The sequence below is a fragment of the Pleurodeles waltl genome, chromosome 6 (genome assembly GCF_031143425.1).
Source record: "Pleurodeles waltl isolate 20211129_DDA chromosome 6, aPleWal1.hap1.20221129, whole genome shotgun sequence".
NCBI classification, from domain to species: Eukaryota; Metazoa; Chordata; class Amphibia; order Caudata; family Salamandridae; genus Pleurodeles; species Pleurodeles waltl.
This window is the reverse complement of record NC_090445.1, coordinates 1,612,723,043-1,612,747,378: the sequence shown is the minus strand read 5'-3', so window position 1 is coordinate 1,612,747,378 and position 24,336 is coordinate 1,612,723,043. Positions and strand designations below refer to the sequence as shown.

The following is a 24,336-nucleotide window of genomic DNA, read 5'->3' as shown; positions in this document are numbered from 1 at the left end:
GATCTCAGAACCCTCAATCTTTACATCCTGTCAGAACACTTTCACATGGTAACACTACAAGATGTGGTCCCACTGCTACAGCACCAAGATTTCATGACAACATTAGACCTCAAGGATGCGTATTTTCACATACCCATCCATCTAGCGCACAGAAATTACCTCAGGTTTGTTATTCAGGGAAAATATTATCAGTTCAAAGTGTGACCCTTCGGAATAACAACAGCTCCCAGAGTATTCACAAAATGCCTCAGCAGTAGTAGCTGCCCACCTAAGAAGACAACACATTCATGTCTTCCCATATCTCGACGATTGGCTAATAAAGTCCAACAGTCATATACAGTGTCAAAAACATACCCATTAGGTAATACAAACTCTACACACCCTAGGGTTCTCCATAAACTACTAAAAACCGCACCTACAATCTGCGCAAATTCAACAGTATTTAGGAGCCACACTAACTACACAAACAGCACTCGCAAGCCCAAGTCCACATACAATACTAGCATTTCGCAATGTAGTAACACAATAACAGCCAAACCAACAGCACACTGTCAAATTCGTCATGAAACTGTTGGGCATGATGGCATCCTGTATCGCCATTGTCCCACATGCAAGACTAAACATGCAGCCTTTACAACAGTGCCTTGCACAGCAATGGTCACAGGCACAGGGTCAACTTCACGATCTAGTGTTGATAGACCACCAAACACACATATCACTTCAGTGGTGGAATTCCACAAACCTAAACAAAGGGCGGCCTTTTCAAGACCCTGTGCCTCACACCATATTTACAACAGATGCATCAAGGATTGGCTGGGAGGCACACCTCAACAATCACAACATTCAAGGGTAATTGGCCGCCAAACACAAACAGTTTCACATACATCAACTAGAATTGCTAGCAGTATTCCTAGCACTAAAGCTTTTCAGCCTGTTCTCACTGAAAAGAACATCCTTATCAAAACAGACAACATGACAACAATGTATTACCTAAACAATTAAAGAGGGACCCATTCACCCCAACTCTCCCTCCTAGCACAAAAGATTTGGCAATGGGCAATCCACAACAACATTCACCTGGTAGCACAATACATTCCAGGGATACACAACCAGTTGGCAGATTGTTGTAATTATAGACAATAGACAACAACTTAAGTAGGAACTTTATTTCCACGAACTTCTCAGGTCACCACCAGCCTCTGACTCTTCTTCACAATTCTCTCACCAACATTCTAAGGTTAGCTCCCAGCCAGTCCATTTGCTCTTACATTCTAAGGGGACTGGAGCATAACGGAGCATACCATTATGAACTATATACAGCAATTCACTTATTCTATAAAGTAATTACTATTATTACTACATATGATCATAAAACATATTGATATAAATACAATCCAGGTTACATGTCTCTGTATGAACATTTGTTTTGATTCATGAAGTTGAGTACAGCACATATTCCTTATGTGCTCTACTTACAACATATCTCCCTTCCTTTATGAGTGAAAACAAAGTCCTTGTGCCATGCAGGACTTCTTCTGACTCTTGTACCATGACCATGTTCATTACTGTCCGCTGCACTTCCATTTTCATTTTTGACTGCATAATTGTCCTTGCAATCATTCTTCTTCTCTTGACAATGTACAATATGATCCATGCTCCAATACCTACCATCTTCTAATTTGGCAACATTTTTATGTAATTCTTTAATTCTGAGTGGTTCCTAGAATTTACTGCCCTCATTTAGTATACGATCTGGAAGTTTAACTCTCACTAATTGTCCTACCTGCCATGATCTGTCCTTGGTCCCAAATTTGTCATTGTACCATTTTCTGTACTTTTCTTGTTTGCGTTTTACACACTCAGCGGACTCCCTTCTATTTGCATACACTTGCTCTCCCCCTTTCAACCAATTAGGATTGAGTTTGGTACCAGGATGTTTGCCCTTCAAGGATTGGAAAGGGGATATTCCTGTAGTTGTATTCGGCGTGGTGTGATAGGACCACAACATTTGTTTTAATTGATCTTCACATGGCGTATTCGACATTTTCGCTCTCTGAATGCATTCTTTGAACATTCTATTCATTCGTTCGACTAACCCGTTTGCCTTAGGGTTGTATAAGGCAGTTCTGAAGTGATGGATGCCCCACATTTTTAGGAACTCTCTCATGGCATCGGAAGTGAACTGTACCCCATTGTCCGTAACCAAAGTACTGGGTACTCCTTCATTCATGAAGGTTTCGCTCAGGAATTTTATAACATCTGTTGTTGTTACCTGGTTTACTATTTTAAACATAGTCCAATGTGACTGGTAATCAATCAAGACAAGAATGTAACGGCCTTTGTTACTCAAGTGATTTAGGGGACCTAAAATATCCAACCCTAATTTGTCCCATGGTTTTATCGGAACTACCATAGGTGATAACGAGGCCTTCCTTGTGACATTAATCTTATCACTCATGGCACATACTGTGCATTCTCTAATCAAGTTTTCCACTAATCCATCCATTTTTGGGAACCAGTATGTAGCTCATAGCTTTTTTTTTGTCATACTTCTCCCCAGGTGACCCTCATGCGCTAACTCAATTAATTTACCCCATAACTTGCCAGGCGGTATGACTCTTTCCCCTCTCGTGACTAATTCATCACAGATATGAAGCTCTAATCTGATATCCCAATATCCTTTTATTTCTTCTTCCACATCTCTCAAGTTGCTAGGCCACCCATTGACGATTTTTTCTTTTAGTAAGTTCAGAACATCATCTTTCTTAGTCTCACTCACCCATTCATCCTTGCTGAGACTCGCAAGTTCCACTTTTAAAACAGGTTCTTGTGTCAGAACTTCCTTTATACTCTCTTGTTCATTTATTTCTTCACTTCCACATTTCATGGATCTAGATAGGTAGTCAGCAATCACATTTTTGTTACCAGGAACATACAATACATTAAAATTATAGTTCTCTAGATCCATCATCCATCTAGCTATTCGTGGAGTGGCCCTCTCTCTACCCTGGTTGGTGAATACATTGACCAAAGGTTTATGGTCAGTTTTGATTGTGAATGGTAGACCTCATAAGAAAAATTTAAAATGATTTACTGCCCAATAGCAAGCCAAGGTTTCTCTTTCAATAGTTGAGTATCTTCCTTCTGCTTCGTTTAGAGCCCTGGAAGCGAATGCTATAATTCTATCTTGACCATCACTCTTTGAGATAACGTTGCTCCCAATCCTTGACAACTAGCATCTGTAGTTACCCAAGTTTTTAATTTGGAATCAAATTTTCCTAAATGAGGAGAATTAACTATTGCCTCTTTGATCTTGTCAAATGCTTGTTGGCATTCTATATTCCAATTAAATGGTACATCTTTTTTCAGAAGTTTCCTCATGGGAACAGTAACTATAGCAAAGTTCTGTATGAATTTTGTCATATATTCCGCTAGGCCCAGAAAAGATTTGAGTTCCTGTTTATTTGTAGGGGGAAGGGCTTCCCTTTCTGCCTTTATTAGGTCATACTTAGGTTGAATACCTTCTTTCGTAATTTTATGTCCAAGGTATTCTACCGACCCCACTCCAAAACTGCATTTTTCTTTCTTGATTGTCATGCCAGCCTGACTCAACACTCGAAAAACTTTCCTCAGGGTATCATCATGTTCGTCTACATTATTACCATAGATTAACAAGTCATCTTGAAAGCATAAAACATGGTCAATTCCCTTCAAGATACTTTGCATAATGCGTTGAAATACCGCGGCAGCGGACGCTAATCCAAACGGCATACGGCAATATCTGAAGGCACCAAATGGTGTGATAAATGATGTAAGTGAACGTGAAGAGGGATGGAGCTCAACTTGATGGTATGCCGAAGAAAGGTCAATAACACTAAAAACTTGAGCAGGACCCATGGTACTTAACATCTCATTAATTCTGGGTAGTGGGAACCTTTCTTCCCAAATACAGGCGTTTAGGTCTCTTAAGTCAACACATACGCGAATGCCTTTACCACCAGGCTTCCTAGCCACGACAATGGGGGCTAGCCATAAAGAGTTTTCAATGGGTTCAATGACTCCTAATTGTTCCAATCTGTTTAATTCTTCTTTTAATGGCTCTCGCATAAGAAAAGGAATAGGTCTCACCTTGTGAGAAACTGGTATTGCTTCCTTCTTAAGAATAATTTTGTGCTGATAGTCAATCAATCGGCCTAATTTATTATTAAAAATTTCAGGGAACTCCTTACATAAAGCATAATCCTCACTTGAATTATCTATTACTAGTACTGGTTCCTCTAGATTAGGATCCAACCGTATACCCAACTCCTTTTGATGCATCAATCCTAGTAAATTTGACCCCTTATTAGTAAAGTAAACTTTCCCCATAGTTTTCCTATTTTTGAATGCAATCTGCATATTTAACATTCCTTTCAAAGGTATTGGATCATTATTATACCCACCCGGGGATATATCAACTGGTAACAATGTATATCCTTTTTCCTTGAAACAGTTTTCGTAGATGCTATATTCTATGAACGTGTATGGTGAACATGAATCAGCAAGAACTTTTATTTTCTCACCATCTAGAATAATGTCACAAGAAGGGTATGTCACATTTGTATTTTTTTTTTCATTGCAGCCTTTCACTTGTAACACAAACTTATCACGATGTTCCAAATTGTCTTCTATTTTGTGTACCACTTTCTTCCCCCCAAACTCGCTTTTGTCATTTTTGCACACTCTTGCATAATGCCCCCTGCTCCCACATTTTCTGCATATACAATTTCTAGCCGGACATTCAGGGTTATTTGCAAAATGTCTACTATTGCCACACCTATAGCATCTACTCCTTATGTTTTCAGCGTTATTTTTCTTATATAACACTTCCTGATTTTTACTTCCTTCCTCCATTTTTGTTTCTTTTACCTCTTGTTTGGGAGTAATTTTAACTTCTTTTACCACATCATTACTGGTATTATTCTTCATTAATCTCATGCATTCTACTGTATGCTCTATTCCCTTAGCAATTTCGATAGCTTCTTTTAAGACAGGGTTCACAATTAACAACTTCTCCTGCACTTTGTTATTATTAGTGCATCTGACTAACTGGTCTCTTATCAAAGAGTCTTCGAGATTTCCAAAATCACAGGTAGCAGCAAGACCCTTCAAACATGCTACGTAATTTGACACTTTTTCTTCCTTACCTTGTGCCCTAGAGAAAAACGTATGCCTTTCCAGAACAATATTAATTTTTTGTCCAAAATGTCCCTCTAATTTCTTAATTGTTTTCTCGTATTCATCAAGTTCTTCTCTGTCCTCCTCATCCTCCTCTAGGTCTACTAAATTTTCATAAACTTTCAGGCCCTGTATCCCTAGATTGTGCAGCAGAATATGCTGCTTCCTTGTTGATGAAAATTTTTCCCCACCAATAGCTATTAGATAGGATTCGAATAACTTAATCCAATCCTTCCACAATAAGTTTGGTTCACCAACCTCATCCAAGAATGGGGGTGGTTGAGACATGTTAGCAACAGCCATTTTGTATTGAACTTAAGCTTTAGAGAATAATAATTAAAACTTAATTAATGCAATACTTCAAATTTTTTACTAAACAGATATTCCTTTAACAGGTTACATGCAAAATTCAACTGTATTTCCTCAAAATATGCTGCAAATAAAACACTTCCTGTACATTCATACAATATTTCTTACTGTAATATCCAAACTGTTAATTCCAAAGTCCCTTTCTAAAAATATATATATTCAATCGTGGTTGGCTTTTCCCCCGTCGTCTCCTCTCAATTGTACATCTGTGAACTAGGAGTGGTAGCGTAAAAATATGCCTCCTACTTTGTTGAGTCCTCCTTGCTGCTGCCCCTTTGGCACTTCGTAATTACATCATTTCTGTAGACTAGACCGTCTACAAACGCTGTTCGTGACTCGCACTCCCTACGCAGCTTGAGGTTTCTTCAATCCCTGCTGGCGCTCCGTACCGATCGGTCGCCTCCCACAAAGCGATTTTCCTCACAGCGGTAGGATCACTTCACAGCGTCTTCCGCAACTCCGGCCACTTCCCGCCAGCACTCTGCTGCAATCGGATTTTCCTCACAGCGGTAGGATCACTTCACAGCATCTTCCGCAACTCCGGCCACCTCCCGCCAGCACTCTGCCGCAATCGGAAGTTTTCCGATCCAAAATCTAAAGTCTTTGCGAACGTAGCTTCCTGAAAACTCTACTCACCAAGCTCATTTGGTAAGAACAGTTGAATCCGTTTCCAATTATTATTGAGCAATGAGGTCCAATTACCTCTACCTTCCCGTTCCGCACTTCAGTTGTCACTGGATATTTCAATAGTGATCTCCACCACAATCTGACAATACGATCTCCTCTCTGAAATCACGATAAGGCGATGGTCGATGACAGCACTGACATCAGGGGTGAGAAGTTCAGCTGTCTCCTGCACAGCTATCCCACCCTCGTCGCCAATTGAAGTTGTTGTAATTATAGACAATAGACAACAACTTAAGTAGGAACTTTATTTCCACGAACTTCTCAGGTCACCACCAGCCTCTGACTCTAGCATAACGGAGCATACTTATTCTATAAAGTAATTACTATTATTACTACATATGATCATAAAACATATTGATATAAATACAATCCAGGTTACATGTCTCTGTATGAACATTTGTTTTGATTCATGAAGTTGAGTACAGCACATATTCCTTATGTGCTCTACTTACAACATAGATGTTCTCAGCCGAGATCATCAACAAACACACAAATGCGAGATTCATCCCCAAGTGCTTCAGCCATACTTTCACCACTGGGGAACACCAGACATAGACCTATTCGCCACCAGCGAAAACGCAAAATGCCAAACATTTGCATTCAGGTACCCACATCCTCTATACAAGGGCAATGCTCTATGGGTGAATTGGTCAAGGATATTTGCTTAAGCTTTTCCCCCTCTCCCACCCATTCCATTTCTAGTCAACAAACTGCGTCAAAATAAACTCAAACTCATACTTATAGCACCAACGTGGGCACGTTAACCCTGGTACACAACACTATTAGATCTGTCAGTAGTACCACATATCAAACTCCCGAACAGACCAGGGGCCTGATTCTAACTTTGGAGGACGGTGTTAAACCGTCCCAAAAGTGGCGGATATACCACCTACCGTATTACGAGTCCATTATATCCTATGGAACTCGTAATACGGTAGGTGGTATATCCGCCACTTTTGGGACGGTTTAACACCGTCCTCCAAAGTTAGAATCAAGCCCCAGATCTGTTAACACAAAACAAACAAATGATCAGGCATCCAGATCCCAAAATACTCAACCCAGTGATTTGGCTCCTGAAATCATTGAGTTTGGATATCTACAACTACCAGCTGAGTGTATGAAAGTAATTAAACAAGCAAGGAAACCCATTACCAGGCAGTGTTATGCAAACAAATGGAAAAGATTTGTGTATTACTGTCAATCTAAACAAATTACCCCTCTTTCAGCATCAATACAAGACAATGTAGGTTATTTGCTTAATTTGCAAAAGGCAAATTTAGCCTTTTCATCCATTAACATACATCTCACTGCAATCGCTGCGTACTTGCAAAATATACAACACAGCTCTTTATTTAGAGTCCCTGTTCTCAAAACCTTCATGGAAGGATTAAAACGCATTATTCCACCTAGAACACCTCCAATACCATTGTGGAATCTAAACATAGTGCTCACACGACTTATGGGGCCACCATTTGAACCTATGCATTCATGCCAGATTCAATATTTAACATGGAAAGTTGCTTTCCTAGTCTCAATTACTTCATTAAGAAGAGTTAGTGAAATCCAAGTTTTCACAATTCAAGAACCGTTCATACAAGTACATAAACATAAAATTGTACTCTGGACAAACCCAAGATTTCTCCCAAAAGTTATATCACTGTTTCATATTAATCAAACATTGGAGCTACCAGTCTTCTTCCCAAAGCCAGACTCTGTAGCAGAGACAGTCAGACTCTGTAGCAGAAAGAGCACTGCATACATTAGATCTAAAAAGAGCCTTAATGTATTACATTGACAGGACAAAATCCTGTAGAAAAGCCAAACATTTATTTGTAGCGTTCCAAAAACTACATTCTGGTAACCCTATTTCAAAACAAGGGTTAGCTAGATGGATAGTAAAATGTATCAAAACATGTTACATAAAAGCTAAAAGACAACTATGAGTTACACCTAAAGCACATTCCACAAGGAAAAAAGGGGCTACAATGGCTTTCTTAGGTAACATACCAATAGCCGAGATTTGTAAAGCAGCCACTTGGTCAACACCACATACATTTACCAAGCATTACTGTGTAGATGTGTTAGCAACACAGCAGGCCACAGTAGGACAAGCTGTATTAAGAACACTATTTCAAACAACTTCAACTCCTACAGGCTGACCACCACTTTTGGAATTTAAAACTGCTTTGCAGTCTATGCATAGCATGTGTATCTGCAGATACACATGCCTTTGAACAGAAAATGTCACTTACCCAGTGTACATCTGTTCGTGACATGTTCCGCTGCAGATTCACATGCACCCTCCCACCTCCCCGGGAGCCTCTAGCTGTTTAAGTTCAACAGTCACTTGTACAAAATATATATATACATTTGCATGGACATCTCTTTTCTTTATACTCTATCACTCCTTCCTTACCCTCTGCGGGAAAACAATCTAAGATGGAGTCGATGCCCATGCGCAATGGAGCTGAAGAGGAGGAGTCACTTGATCCCGTGACTCGAAAACACTTCTTCGAAGAAAACTAACTTGTAACACTCCGAGCCCAACACTAGTTGGCAGAATATGCATAGCATGCGAATCTGCAGCAGAACATGCCACACAGATGTACACTGGGTAAGTGACATTTTCCATATATATATATATATATATATATATATATATATATATATATATAGTCATCCCCTGTCCACAGCATTTTAAAAATATATTTGTTAGATAAATGAATTAAACATTAAGCATAATGTAGTATGTACCAATTACCAAAATATTTATTACATTATTTATAAATACCCACAAAAATATAAACCTCCAAAAGGTAACCCATTTTTTCAAAACAACAAATACCATACATGAGAACATCCTAAAGCACATTACCGATCCTATTCTCCAATAAACCCCCACACTCTGAAATATAAAAAGCAACCTTAATTATACACTCCAAATTAATGAACCTCCCTTGTCAAATTAAAACATATCTAAATAATAAAGTATTTTGATTACATTTTGATGAAATATTAATATATTCATTTTTAATAAAACACTATCCATCCTAACCTTCAAAGTAATTCCCAAATGAAAAACATTAAATTAAAATGGAATAGCCTAAAACTACAACATAACACATATCAAAACAATTGTTTAATGAAAAAATACGAATACATATTAAATTACACCATTAAAATTAATTATATTAAATATCATGATATTTCAGAAAACAATAATTTAGATCTCGCCATTTATGCCCAAAGTAAAAGACTTAAGGGAAAATAGAAGGTTTGTTTTTTATTTTAGCTATTGCACTTTAGGAAGCTATTAACACGATTCCCATTATGTTATTACTTCAATTAAAATGCTGCACAGGCTGCCTCAAGCACACGTTATACACCTTAAACACGTCTTCAGTTAATGGCACACTTGCAAAGTGAAATTAAAAGAAAGAATGATGTTTCTTTTACATCTCCAAAAAAATAACAGGTGGTTGGCAGGAAGGTGTTGTGCTGTGTTCACCCTATCATTATTGGGGCCATACCCAGTAGATGTGTCTCCCACTCCCGTTCTTACGAGTTATGCTCTAATAGGCAGAGAGCATTAGGAGTCAGACAAACCTGTTGGAGAATCTCTTATCCGCAAGTGGTGACGAAGTACAGCCTTTGTTCCCTCAAATCAGTACACACAAACAACAACTGGTATTCCACAGTCATGCTATTATGTATTATTCAATATATATTTATAATTCATGTGTATCAGAATGGCCATAATTATTAAAAACAATTCTACAGTTAATATACAAATTGAGGCAAATGTTAGATTTGACCCAATTATATGTTATCACACATCTTAAACCATTATTCTATTCCCTACATGAAGTGAGTAAAATGTCAGTAGTGCATCTGTTGTGGCAGTATTAGTTTACTAAGCTTATAATATGCTAATCCATGTACAGTGTCCTGTCTTACCTTATGATGTCATCAGGTCAGCAGTCAGAAGATGGTCAGTCAGCATGTACCCCTAGCATCATGTCTCAGTTTCTCACTTCCTGTGCACTGATATCTTATTCACCTTTATCGTCAGTGATTCATTATGAATTGAGGAGAGGCCACTCTGGCTCCTACTTTGCTACAAAAAAGTACAAGCAAAGCCCCTTTGCAGACGCATACAGAAGCTACTGAACTGAATGTTACTTTTATCTCTTCTCTAACCAGACTTAGTATATTTTAGAGTCCTTGCCTCTTCCTCCCACGCACTGTGCTTATTGCCAGGATCACTCCGAAGAGGGTGCAGTCTTGAGCTGGTCCAGATAAACTTGGTGTTCCTGTTTCTTTCTGCTCCTTGGGTGCTTGCTACTCACTGTTCAGATGTATCCTGTGGCTCCAGCTCAGTCTCGTCCACAGACCATTCCTTGCATGCAAGGTGCAATTGAAACAATGAGACATACATCACAATACATTCACCATATGCAACACCATGATTTACGCACCCTTTTTAATCCAACCACCACATGCTCAGGAGCATGTATGCTTTTCATATAACTTTCTATATTGTTAATCTTTTTTTTGCTTTAAAGATCCAGCATAATACTCTTTCCCATTCATATTTTTCTTTGGGTGTTAAAGAAATGCATTTTTCAACACTGTATCTGGACCACAATGGGGTGGAGTGCGTTCTCTGTTTTGTTTAATCAGCTTGATGCTTCTTGTAGATCCTGGCAACAAGAAACCACATAGGATCTCGAAATACTATAGTATATGCATAGGGCATTAGCATAGGGGTTGCCTCCGCATTCCTTCATTCTGACCAGTTAAAAACCATGGGTAAGATAAGAGAAGCCAAGAGGGCCCAGATGCTGATATTAATATCCGAGCAATTCCTCTAAATGTTATTGCGTACTGTGTTGGTCAATGTTGAATGCTGATAAAGTTCTTGATAATACTCAATAAGCAAGATCACTCAGCATCAAGCATGTGCAAGGCATCATCATAGGTTTGTAAATTAGCTATCACCATTTTGTAGCCAGGGTAGAAGTCAGACAAATATCTTATTCGATGTACAATGGTGAGTCAATATCAAGAGAATATTTTTCCAAACACAATATGCCAAGTGTATACAGTACCTGGAAAAACTATTTGTGCAAAGGAGACACTAAATAAACAAGATCATCGAGGACTTCATAAATCATAGTGAACACTGGCAATGGACAAAAGAAATTGACCACGATAAAAGCTTGACCTTGTGTCATGGATCATCAGGACAATTCTGTAAGTACTTCCACAGTATTATGGCCAGTAATCTCCCCAGGGTCTAGTTCCCATCCGGCACCAATAAGCACATTTGGCATGTTCAACAATTGTTGACCAAGTAGAAGATTTGTTGAGTATAGACTTTTAGAAATGGTGAAAGGTACCAGAAAGTCTCAACTGCAAACCAATGTATTTTGTAAAGAAAGAGAGCAAGTGCTTACGCTAGGGACGTAGTGTGACCTGCTCAACCAACCATAAACATGGAGCCTATTCATATAACTCCCACCTCAGAAGATAAATGTTTGGTTGTTCGCTGTAAGTATCACCTTTATAGGTGAAATTAGAGCTCACTCTTTCAGGAGCGTACTGGAGGTATGTTCACTGTTAACATCATCTTTATCTTCTTTGCTTAACCGCAGTTGCGAGAACAGGTGCGGAACCATGGGAAGTGAGCATCCAGAGGGGTTGATTTGAGTTTGGAAGACAACTAACACTGCTACAAACGTAACTGATATCCCGTTCTCCTTATTATGAGTGCATGATATCTGAGTGCACATGTAATAAGGTGCGTGATGATATTTGTGATGGAGTAACTCGTCTGCCAAACTATAAATCAGACCCATAGTTCCCTACTTATTGGGCTAGTCTGTTCTCATTGGCTCTCCTGTAAGTCATATTTCATAGTCCGTAGAGGATGTAGGTTTCATGGGCTCCTGCTTCTCCCTTCATGTTAATTTCACTTTACTCTTCTTTTGCAGCCTACTGCTATGTATTTAGTTTCATACTTCATAAGTACTGTCACTTCTCCATGTGAGAACTGGTGCTTCAGGTAAATGTTTCTATACACACTCATTCATATGTCCGATCTACTGACTACACAGGGCGTGCAAGGTGCCTCTGACATACAATGCCACTAGGGCGCTATTTTTACATTTCTACCCAGAGACAGTAACTGTGGTGTAGGATTTGAAAGCCTACACAATTGTTGGAATAAGTGAAACTTCTAATAAATCACACTAGTCTACTTGTGGCCGGTGGGATTGTGGTTGTTTCAATTATAGTAGAAGTGTTGAATGCTCTTGTAGGAGACTGTTGACCAAGATATACTCAAGACAGTTTCTTTCATATTGTTAGGTCAACCTGTATGCCGATCCACCAAAGCCGAGTCACAGCGTTCAATCGGGAGCTGTGTCTCAGGGGTCAAAGGTCATGGTTTTTGACATCCCTTATCCTCAGGTGGCACAATTTAACCAGATCCCTTCACAGTCCCCGGACCCAGGTGAGCAGGATATACACCCTAAATGTATTTATTTATTTGTTTATTTATTTATTTATTTTATGCAAGATGCAGTCTGTGTTTCCGCTGTTTGGTATTTCTACATAGTGTAGGGTTTGCTGTGAATGTAAGCAAAAGTGATGAATGATCCTAACCCAAAGAGAGGCATGAAAGGCCTGGCAAATGTTGACTGAATGACATTTAATTAAGCCACTGTACACCTCTTGTAAGTGGCCCATTCCTTCACTTTGAAACTACTGCAAAAGTGGGATATGGCAGAGGATCTTTAGACTCCCCTGTAACTTAAAGTCTGTAAAACACTTCCTGGACATACTTTATATTCCCATAGTCATTTATAATATTGTGCAGTCCAACATAGCATATGGACTCTTGCTGTCAGAAAGGACAGTTTTTATATGGCACACATGATCCACCTATTTACACCACATTTTAATTGTAGGATGCTGCTGGATGGCTCTCCTTAGAGACCTGTTCATACTTGATTTAACCACAGTATAATTTTTTGGAACCACTAAATGTGCTATCCTTAACATCATACTTTATCTACATCTGCCTACACCATGCCCTACTTTTATGATGCCAGTGACACCAGTTATACTTTTAGTAAAACCTCCAAGATTACAGACTAATCGGGGGTATGTTGGGATGGAAATTTCCCATGCCTGGCTCTGGAGAGTGTGCGTCCCTGCTCTGTGTTAGGCTACTAAGGAAGGTACAGTATGCCTGCAGATTTTTTATTTTCACTGCAGTTAATGTTCACTGAGGGCCTCCCAGGGTATGTGTTGAGACATTCAGCTTGGCTCTGAGGTTGGCAGGGTCAACTATGATGCACCTCTACTTTTGAAAATGACATCTGTCCACTCACCGGACAGAGAGAGACTACCAATGGAACATCATTATTTACAATGAAAGGTACAGACCCTTTTGTCTGTTACCTTCAGGGCAGAGGTGCTTTCAGATCGTTCCTGCAAGAAGATCTGCTAATCTCAATTTACTGGGACCTTTACTCCATCCGTGTGCAACATGGGTGGGAAGTGCTTGTTTTTGTGCCCAAAAGAGGTATGATGAATGTGAGGTGTGTGTCTTAAATGCTTTAGTGTGGATGGTGCCAGACCCCACTAACCAACATGAGAGAGAAAATATGTATGTGAAAGGACTGGGATCTTTGGTTATCAGTTTCCGCTTCAGGGTAGGGCCAAACCTGAAACAAGACGCTGCAAGGACAGCCGAAGGGGAAACTGCCTCACCGTTATGGTGTATTTCATGGCTGTATCCGATTGTGTGACTCACGCCTAATGGAGTCATCAGCCGAGTCTCCCTGTGTCTACAATCTGTGTGTGTGACTTATGGTCATGCACTTTTCTTGAAGGACTGCCTGACTCTGCCTTGAAGAGGGAAGACAGCTGGAGTGCATGGGTGAAAGCGTTCCCTTGCAGGGAATATGCTGTCCTTCTCAGTGGTTCTTCTGTCTGAGGAAGCTGTGCAGAGGGATCAAGGAACTCTCTCTAAATCATCGCTGTTTGGCTAGGAGGGAGGATCAGACCTACAAGGCACTGTGCTGAGCCCCTGGCTCCCTGAACCTCATGTGTGCCCCTGCTTGCCATCAGTGGACCACATTGGTCCTCTTCCGCAGGACTGTTCAGAGGATTTGCTAATAAAGATGAATGTTTTCAAACCTAACGAACTGCAGGACTGCCCTGCAGTTGTGGAGATATTTATGCTTGAAGCCCTGCTTCAGGGGAGACTTTGGCCCTCATTCTGACCTTGGCGGTCTTTTCGCAAGACCGCTGAGTTACCGCCGCGGTGAAGACCGCCGACCGCGGCGGTGTGCCGCTGTGCGCATTCTGACCGCTGGGAGCGTTCCGCTGGAAAACCGCCAGCAGCCACACTGGCGGTCGGCGGGAAAGTGGAGACTGGTCAACCTCCACCGCCACGCCAGCAGAACACCGCCCACAGAATTACGACCCACATTTCTGTGTGGCGGTCTTCTGTTGGCGGTCTTCTGTTGGCGGTCACGTCCCTATGGCTCCCGTCGCCTCCCGGAGGACCAACGCACAAGGTAAGTTGATCGTCCGTGAGGGGAGGGGGTGGGGGGGTGTTGTGTGATGTGTGCGTGCATGGGGTGTGCGTGTGAGTGTGTAGAGGGGGTGTGTGAGTGCGTGTATGCGGGCGGGGGGTGCTGCTGTGTCTATGGGTAATGTGTGCTGTTCGGCAGGTGCGCATGTCGGCAAGTATGTGTGCGGGTATGTGTCCCCGTTGTGTATGTGTGTGTAGGGGGTGTGTATATGTGCATGTTGGGGGTGTGTGCATGTCGGGGTACATGTATGTGCATGTCGGGGTGGGGGTGGGGAGGGGGTTCGTACCACCTCTGGGGGGTGGCAGGGGGGTGGAGGGTGTGGGGGGAGGACTCGGGTGGGTAGTGGGGGGTGGGGGAGACCCCTATCAGTGCCAGGGAAGGAATTCCCTGACCCCGATAGTGCTTACCGCCATGGTTCGCACGGCGGTTCCCGCCCGCAAGAAACCGCGGCGGTAGGCAGGGTCATAATACCCTTGGCGGTCTTGGGACGACCGCCGGGCCGGAGTGCGCAAACTCCAGCCCCGCGGTCATGACCGCCGTGGCGGTCGGAGTGGAGAAGTAGCGGTCGGTCGCGGCGGGGACCGCCGCGGTCAGAATGCCATTTTTAATACCGCCGGTCTGTTCGCGGTCCGACCGCCGTCTCTCCGCCGACCGCCAGGGTCAGAATGAGGGCCTTTGTGTGCTTGCTTTGCACTGTGTTTAAAAAATGTATACTTTACAGGGTTCCGTCTATTTCCAAAGGGATTGGAACTGGAAATAGTACTGCAACCAGGAGGTTCCAGTCGAATCAGAATGAGACCCACAGGATTATCACACATCGGTTTACTTTCACCTAGCAAAAAGCGGTCAGAATGTCTGGTTGAAAAGTCCAGAGGATAATGAGGAATTGCAGGGGGAACTGGACCTGGAATACCAATTCACCCAGAAATTCCTAGTTTCTCGAGCAGTTCTCAGGGTTCAAGTCAGAACTTCTGGACTGAGAATATTGATGACTTCGGAGGTGCAGAATTTCCTGCATCCAGGGCACTTTTGAAAAGGCCCCCAGACTTCACTTGCCTGTTATGCACAGAATCTCTGTTGTCAAAGCCTGCAGGCAGTGGGAAATTGATTGTGAAGGTTGCTTTCCTAAAACATGTAGGCAATGTTTTATTGCCTGGGAAGAACCCTCTATCACAGTCTTTAGGGGTGGCTTATAGTGGGCAATTTCGTATTATTTATGAAAAACGTTTGTTAATGCCCATAGACAGTGGTCTATTGATTGTGACAAACTGCTGGAAAGCCTATTGATATTGCTGATTGATTATGAAAATCCCTTGTCAAAGGCAATAGGTAGACATCTACGTATTGTGTAAAGTCTGTATCACATAGCTTGTCATCCCATTAATATTTACATGGGTAGTATTTGACTGTGCACAATAGGTCTAATGCAGAAGCACTGGCTAGATTTGTAGCTTTATTTAGTGATTTTATCAGTGCTGCTAAATTCTTAATTTCTAATCCATGCCACCTCCCCAAGTAAGCCTTGGACATTTTTGCATCACTATGTGACAGTAAAGTACTAAGGGAGTGTACTTGATGCTTATATTTGAGTCCAATAGTAATGTCACCCCAACATACCTAAGGTAAATGGCTGAAACTAATACAGTCATACCACAAAGTGACACAGAGGAGTTGGCATACTTGAAATGCAGCTCTTCAGGCATTGAGCATTGTTAATTCCATTGCACTCCAGTATTATGTCAAGGAGTGCATGGCAAGTCAGACATACACACTCATATGGCATTGTGAAAATTGTTTCCGTATGAAGGTGTGTGGAATTTTGAACGAGGGTGTGTGGAAAGGAATGTTTAGTGGAGAGACATGAATATGTCAGACAGATATGTTTGGACACAAACGCGGTCATTAAGACTTTGGTGGACTGAAAAGGCCGTCCGCCAACGTCCCGACAGGCAGGTTGCTGCCAGTGCGGCCGCCTTCCCGCAGGCCCCATTAGGAGTTTCCCGCTTGTCCGAAGGCCGAAATTGTGTTTCTGCCCGCTGGCCGGCGAGATATGGCCTACAATATTGACACTAGCTTATAATAGATCCGGCGGCAATACTGTAGTGTGTAGGGTGCACCACCACCGGTCGCGGTATTCACTATCTGCACAGCAGACAGTAGACATTGCGACAGGGCTGGCCAGGGGGTTCCCTGCACTGCCCATGCCAGGTGCATGGGCCCCCTGCATCCCGGCTCCACCAGCAGTTACATGGCAGTGCTACTGCCATGTAACCACTGGCAGAGAGGGGACTCGTAATCCCCAGGTCAGCCATGGCAGATTAGGACTGCCAGCACCGCCAGTCCCTCCTGTGGAGGAAAACCAGCGGTGCTGGCGGTCCGACCGTGGCGCTACCATCACTGTCGTAATGTGGCTGTCGCACCGCCACATTGGCGGTGGTCCGACCACCACCATGACCCTGGCAGTCTTAAGTCCGCTAGGGTCCTAAAACCCCCAAAGTGTGAATGATTCCTCGGGAGGGGTGTATGAATCATGGAGATTTCTTGGACGAGTGTATATATGGATGTATATGGTCGGGATCTGGATAAATAAGCATGCTTCTTGTTGCACATGCTGTGTATTTAATACAGTTTTCCTTGGACAGGAACATTTGTACTTATGAATGTTCTTTTCACAATTGCATTTATGAGCACACAGATAGAGTAGAGGTGTTTTTACAAGAACACCTGGGCAGAGACTTGCGCATGTGAGAGTTTGAAAATAGGTGTGTTTCTATGAAAGGTCTTGAAATGTTTATGAGGCTAGCACCTGCATAGGATATGTGTTTTGTGCATTTTTGGGAATATTTCTTATAAGGTAATGAGAATGCTTCCCTTCAACGGAGATGAAAAAGTTATTTTCCTTTAAAATGTTTCTCTGGTATCTTGTTTTTACATTCAGCATCTTGTGAACTTTCTTCCTTCAACATCTGGTCACCTAAATGAAAGCAAAAGCAAAAAGGAAGCTCCCAGTTCTTGCATCTCTGCAAGATGTAATGCTTAAATTGTAAAAATATATTTATTTAACATTTTAACCGTATTGCTAGATTCAGTGCTTTGTGAATGTCTGCATGGTTTGCTTGTTAACCTCACAAAGTTTGAAGAGTGAGTTCACACAATAAGGAGCCTCAGAAATATTTTATGCTGGAGACTGAAATATTGCTGTCCTTTAATAATGTTAACCCAGCATTAATATCTGTTTAGCTCCAGTAGACTGTGATCTTCAGTTCCAGTTGTTTAGTAACCTCAACAGATTCAGAATTGATGCTGGATTTGGCGCTGTCACTTCCACAGGCACTGATACTTTTTGCAGATGCAACATGCTTTGAATGTCTTTTTTCAGATTTCATTTATAATGAGTGATGGATCCACAAAGAACAAAATGTTTAACACCTATTCAGTCTATGAAAGATTTAGGTCTAGAGGAGTTTGTTTACGAGAAAACGCCTAGAACTGGGAAAGATGTATTTCACCAATTACAAAGTGGGCACATACTTGTAAGACTGCTCATGATTTCTTGACCCCACTGCTTTTATTTCAGAGTCTCTTCCTGCAGAAGGCGAGCACAGTGCTGCTCCCCAGCCACCCCCAACACCCCCAGAGGTAGACAATGTATCTGGTGCTGATGCACTTCATTTCATGGATGAGCCATCTCCAGGAGAGTACCTGACGCAGACCCTTGCAAAGCAGGCAGAGAAATTCCAGAGACAGGCAAGTGGGATCCTTTAAGGGAGCCGATTTATCAAAATCACAAAAACCTGTGAGGATACTTTGAGTTTATTTTCTGGTGTCTGTAAAACCCTTGGTGATTTATGACAATAATGTAGCTATAACTATAAAGTGAGTAGGTGAGTGAGTAAATGGATGGCACCTACTTCTATAGTTCACTCTTGCAGAGCTGATTTGTAGGCACTGTGGTCTGGCAGTGTGAGTCTTTGGATCACATACTTGAGTTAGATCTGCTCTGTATGTCACAAATACTCACCAGAAGGCTGCAAACCATTCAGACCTCGGCAGCCAGAGTCACTCCCAACCTCCCACGCTGCACTCATCACACCACACCTGAAGGAGCTCCAATGGCCCCCCATTCACAAATGTGCATAATTTAAACTCTTCATCATTCAACTCTTCACCACTTTCAGGTCACTACAGTACACTAGCCCAGCATACCTCAACAGTTGCATCTGCTTTCACAAGCCTTCCAGGTGCCTCTGCTTCACTTGCACAATACTGCGCATAAGGAATACCAGTTCCAGTGGCCGAGCCTTCTTCTATGTAGCTCATGGAACATGGAACCACTTGCCACTACATATAAGAGCCTCCTACTCACTTCTTGAATTCCACAAGAAGCTGAAGACCTGGCTTTTCAAGCAGTCCCACTAGTCCCTAGGTGTGGTTAGACTCACACCTGCTCAGTGCCAGTATACCCTCCCATGTGTTTGTTTGCTCTACAAATCTGCATAACATTACATACTAGAACTTTTTTATTCCATCCCGCAGGTTGAATCCTTCGAAAGCCAGCTCCAGAGGGGGAAATTGTCTCCACAAGAACAGAGAAAGGTACTCAGCATACCTCTTTATTGACTATAAACTCTAGCATCCTTTGTCCTGAATGCTTCTACCCTGTAATTTCCCATCAGTAGCAGTATACCTCTATTGTTTCAGAGGAATGATTTCTCCTCTCTATTGTTTTTCATTAATGTGTTGATGGCAACTCCCCTCCAACACCATCCCCTGAGTTGCCTTGGAGTGCTTATATCGTTTCTTCATTGTTTATGTATGACACAGCTTCCCCTTCACTGTGCTTGTGCTATTTCATCATTTTACTGACTATCTGTGCTTGTGCTCTGTATCCTTTTTCCATTGACTGTCAGCTCTGACAACTTTCCTGCTTTACCTGTGGGTATCAAAATATCACCTCCATTGCCTGTACGTTTCAGTATAGGTTACCCATTGCTTATAGGAAAATCTACCCTTCTTTACCTATATATATCCTGGCAGCTCTCTTCTGTCACCTGCAAGTGCTGACATTTGTCATCAGTCTCTGCTTGCTAGTGCTGACATTGCTTTTCTTTACCTGTGAGGGTTGACATATCTCTTCAAATACAAGTCTGTGCTCGTAAGTCTCTTCTGTTACTTGTAAGAATTGACATGCACTACCGATGTGTGCTGGTGCCTCTCATGTATGACCTATGAGTTCTGTCATCTCTACTCCATTACTTGTGTGTGCTGGTAGTTCTCATGTATGAGTTCTGACAACACCCCTCCATTTCCTGTGTATGCTGACATGCTCTCCTATTGCCTGTGATGGTTGGCATAGCGCCTTCATTACCTGCGTGTGCTGGCCTTTGAGTTCTGACAACTCTCCTGAATTACCTGTGTGTGTTTATACCCTCTCCTATTACTTGTGAGGGTTAACCTATTTTCTCCATTACCAGTGGGTCCTGGCATCTCTCATTTATGACCTGTGAGTTCTGGCCTATCTCCTTCATTACCTGTCCGTGCTGGCACCTCTCATGTACGGCACATGGGTTCTGGCATGTCTTCTCCACTACCTTGGTATCTTGGCATCTATCTACTGTCATGTGTGAGGATTGATTTATTCTGTATTACCTGTATGTGCTGACACCCATCTCATCTTACCTGTAAGGTTTGACACACTTTCTTCCCCATCACATGTATGTGCTGGCCTCTCTATTCTATTATCTGCCAGCGCTGACACTTCCCATCCAATGCCTGTGATTGCTGACACCTCTCCTGTATTACCTTTGATGCTGTCATTGCTCTTCCATCACATTTGTGTGATGGCTTCCATTTTCTGTGAGTGCTGACACCTCTAATCCAGTGCCTTCTAGTGCTGATTCATCTCCTGGATTGCTTTTGATTCTGACACTGCTCCTCCATCACATGTACATGCTGGATTCTCTTTTCTAATGTCTGCCAGTGCTGACACCTCTCATCTAGCACTTGTATTGTCTTTAATGCTGACATTGTTCTTCCATCACATGCATGTGCTGGCTTCTCTTTTCGATTGTCTGCCAGTACTGACACCTTTCATCCAATGCCTGTGAGTGCTGACAGCTTTCCTGTTTTGTCTTTGATGCTGACACTGCTTCTCCATCACATGTATATGATGGCTTATTTTTTCTATTCTCTGCCATTGCTGACACCTCTCATCCAGTGCCTGTGTGTGCTGGCATCTCTCCTGTATTGCCTTTGATGCTGACACTGCTTCTCCATTGCCTCTGAATGCTGAACGTCTCCTCACCTACCTGTGTGTCCAAAGGACTCTCCATTCACTCTTGAGTTCTCACATCTCCCCTTTATTGTCTGTGGGTGCTGGTGCCCCTGACATCCCCCCTCCATTGTCTGAGGGTGCTGGTGCCTCTGGCACTCTCCACCGTTGTTTGTGGAGACCCTGTGCCTTTGCATCTCCCCTCCATTGTCTGTAAGTGCTGGTGCCTTTGGCATCCCCCCTTCATTGTCTGTGAGTGCTGGTGCCTTTGGCATCTCCCCTCCATTGTCTGTGAGTGCTGGTGCCACTGGCATCTCCCCTCCACTGTCTGTGAGTGCCGGTGCCTATGGCATCTCCTCTCCATTGTCTGTGAGTGCAGGTGTCTCTGGCATCTCCCCTCTATTGTCTGTGAGTGTTCGTGCCTCTGGCATCTTTCCCCCATTGCCTGTGAGTGATGGTGCCTCTGGAATCTCCTCTCCATCTCCCCTCTATTGTTTGAGCGTTTTGTTGCCTCTGGTACCTCCTCTCCATTGCCTGTGGGTGCTGGTGCCTCTGGCGTCTCCCCTCCATTGTTTGCAAGTGCTAGTGCCTCTGGGGTTTCCCCTCTGTTGTCTGTGAGAGGTGCCTCTGGCATCCCTCCCGCCATTGTCTGTGGGTGCTAGTGTCTCTGACGTCTCTCCTTCCTTGTCTGCTAGTGCTGGTGCCTCTGGCATCTTCCCACCATTGCCTGTGAGTGCTGGTGTCTCTGGCATCTCCCATGTATTGTTCATGTGTTTTGTTGCCTCTTGTACCTCCTCTCCATTGCCTATGGGTGCTGGTGCCTCTGGCATCTCCCCTCCATTGTCTATAAGTGCTAGTGTCTCTGACATTGCCACTCCATTGTCTATGGGTGCTGATGTCTCTGGTTTCTCTCCTCTATTGTCTTTGAGTGCTGGTTCATATGGCGTCTCCCCTTTAATGTCTGTGGGTGCTGGTGCCTCTGACATCTGCCCTCCATTGTCTGTGAGTGCTTGTGCCTCTGGCATGTCTCTGGCATCCCTCCCTTCATTGCCTGTGGGTGCTGGTGCCTCTGGCATTGCCCCTCCATTTTCTGTGAGTGCTGGTGCTTCTGGCATCTCCCCTCCATTGTCTGTGAGTGTTGGTGCCTTTGGCATCTCCCCTTCATTGTCTGTAAGTACTGGTGCCTCGGGCATCCCCCCTCTATTGTCTGTGAGTGCGGGTGCCTCCGGCATCTCCCCTCCACTGTCTGTGAGTGCTGCTGCCTCTGGCATCTCCCCTCCATTGTCTGTGAGTGCTGGTGCCTCTGTCAATTCCCCTCCACTGTCTGTGAGTGCTGGTGCCTCTGACATCCCGCTCTATTGTCTGTGAGTGCAGGTGTATCTGGCATCTCCTCTCCATTGTCTGTGAGTGTTCGTGCCTCTGGCATCTTTCCCTCATTGCGTGTGAGGGATGATGTCTCTGGCATCTCCCCTCCATCTCCCCTCTTTTGTTTGTGAGTTTTTTTGCCTGTAGTACCTCATCCCCATTGCCTGTGGGTGCTGGTGCCTCTGGCATCTCCCCCCCATTGTTTGTGAGTGCTAGTGCCTCTGGGGTTTCCCCTCTGTTGTTTGTAAGTGCTGGTGTCTCTGGTTTCGCCCCTACATTGTCTGTGGGTGCTGATGTCTCTGGTGTCTCCCCTCCATTGTCTGTGAGTGCTTGTGCTTCTGGCATCTGCCTTCCATTGTCTGTGAGTGCAGTTGTCTCTGGCATCCCTCCCTCCATTGTCTGTGAGTACTGGTGCCTCTGGCATCTCCCCTCCCTTGTCTGCGAGTGCTGGTGCTTCTGGCATCTCCCCTCCATTGTCTGTGAGTACTGGTGCCTCTGGTGTCTCCCCTCCCTTGTCTGCGAGTGCTGGTGCCTATGGTGCCTCCCATTCATCGTCTGTGGGTGCTGGTGCCTATGGCCTCTCCCCTCCATTTTCTGTGGATGCTGGTGTCTCTTGCATCTCCCCTCTACAGTCTGTGAGTGCTGGTGCCTCTACTATCTCCCTTCCAATGTCTGTGAGTGCTGGTGCCAGTGGCGTCTGTGAGTGCTGGTGTGTTTGACGTTTCCCCTCCATTGTCTGTGAGTGTTCGTGCCGCTGGCATCTTTCCCCCACTGCCTCTGAGTGATGGTGCCTCTGGCATCTCCCCTCCATCTCCCCTCTATTGTTTGAGAGTTTTGTTGCCTCTGGTACCTCCTCTCCATTGCCTGTGGGTGCTGGTGCCTCTGGAGTCTCCCCTCCATTGTTTGCGAGTGCTAGTGCCTCTGGGGTTTCCCCTCTGTTGTCTGCAAGTGCTGGTGTCTCTGGTTTTTCACCTCCATTGTCTGTGGGTGCTGATGTCTCTGGTGTCTCCCCTCCATTGTCTGTGAGTGCTGGTGCCTCTGGCATCCCCACTCTATTGTCTGTGAGTGCAGGTGTCTCTGGCATCTCCCCTCTATTGTCTGTGAGTGTTCGTGCCTCTGGCATCTTTCCCCCATTGCCTGTGAGTGATGGTGCCTCTGGCATCTCCTCTCCATCTCCCCTCTATTGTTTGAGCGTTTTGTTGCCTCTGGTACCTCCTCTCCATTGCCTGTGGGTGCTGGTGCCTCTGGCGTCTCCCCTCCATTGTTTGCAAGTGCTAGTGCCTCTGGGGTTTCCCCTCTGTTGTCTGTGAGAGGTGCCTCTGGCATCCCTCCCGCCATTGTCTGTGGGTGCTAGTGTCTCTGACGTCTCTCCTTCCTTGTCTGCTAGTGCTGGTGCCTCTGGCATCTTCCCACCATTGCCTGTGAGTGCTAGTGTCTCTGGCATCTCCCATGTATTGTTCATGTGTTTTGTTGCCTCTTGTACCTCCTCTCCATTGCCTATGGGTGCTGGTGCCTCTGGCATCTCCCCTCCATTGTCTATAAGTGCTAGTGTCTCTGACATTGCCACTCCATTGTCTATGGGTGCTGATGTCTCTGGTTTCTCTCCTCTATTGTCTTTGAGTGCTGGTTCATATGGCGTCTCCCCTTTAATGTCTGTGGGTGCTGGTGCCTCTGACATCTGCCCTCCATTGTCTGTGAGTGCTTGTGCCTCTGGCATGTCTCTGGCATCCCTCCCTTCATTGCCTGTGGGTGCTGGTGCCTCTGGCATTGCCCCTCCATTTTCTGTGAGTGCTGGTGCTTCTGGCATCTCCCCTC

General features: G+C 43.7%; 1 protein-coding gene across 4 annotated transcripts in view; it reads left to right on the top strand.

Annotated features, from left to right (window-relative positions):
* AKNA (AT-hook transcription factor) overlaps positions 1-24,336 on the top strand; it is a 279,571-nt gene that overhangs the window by 87,073 nt on the left and 168,162 nt on the right. For all 4 annotated transcript variants that reach the window (XM_069241503.1, XM_069241504.1, XM_069241505.1 and 1 more), the window contains exons 5-7: positions 12,646-12,790; positions 18,463-18,632; positions 19,422-19,481. In XM_069241503.1, coding sequence (XP_069097604.1) covers positions 12,646-12,790; positions 18,463-18,632; positions 19,422-19,481 — 375 coding nt within the window. The remainder of the gene's footprint in view (positions 1-12,645; positions 12,791-18,462; positions 18,633-19,421; positions 19,482-24,336) is intronic.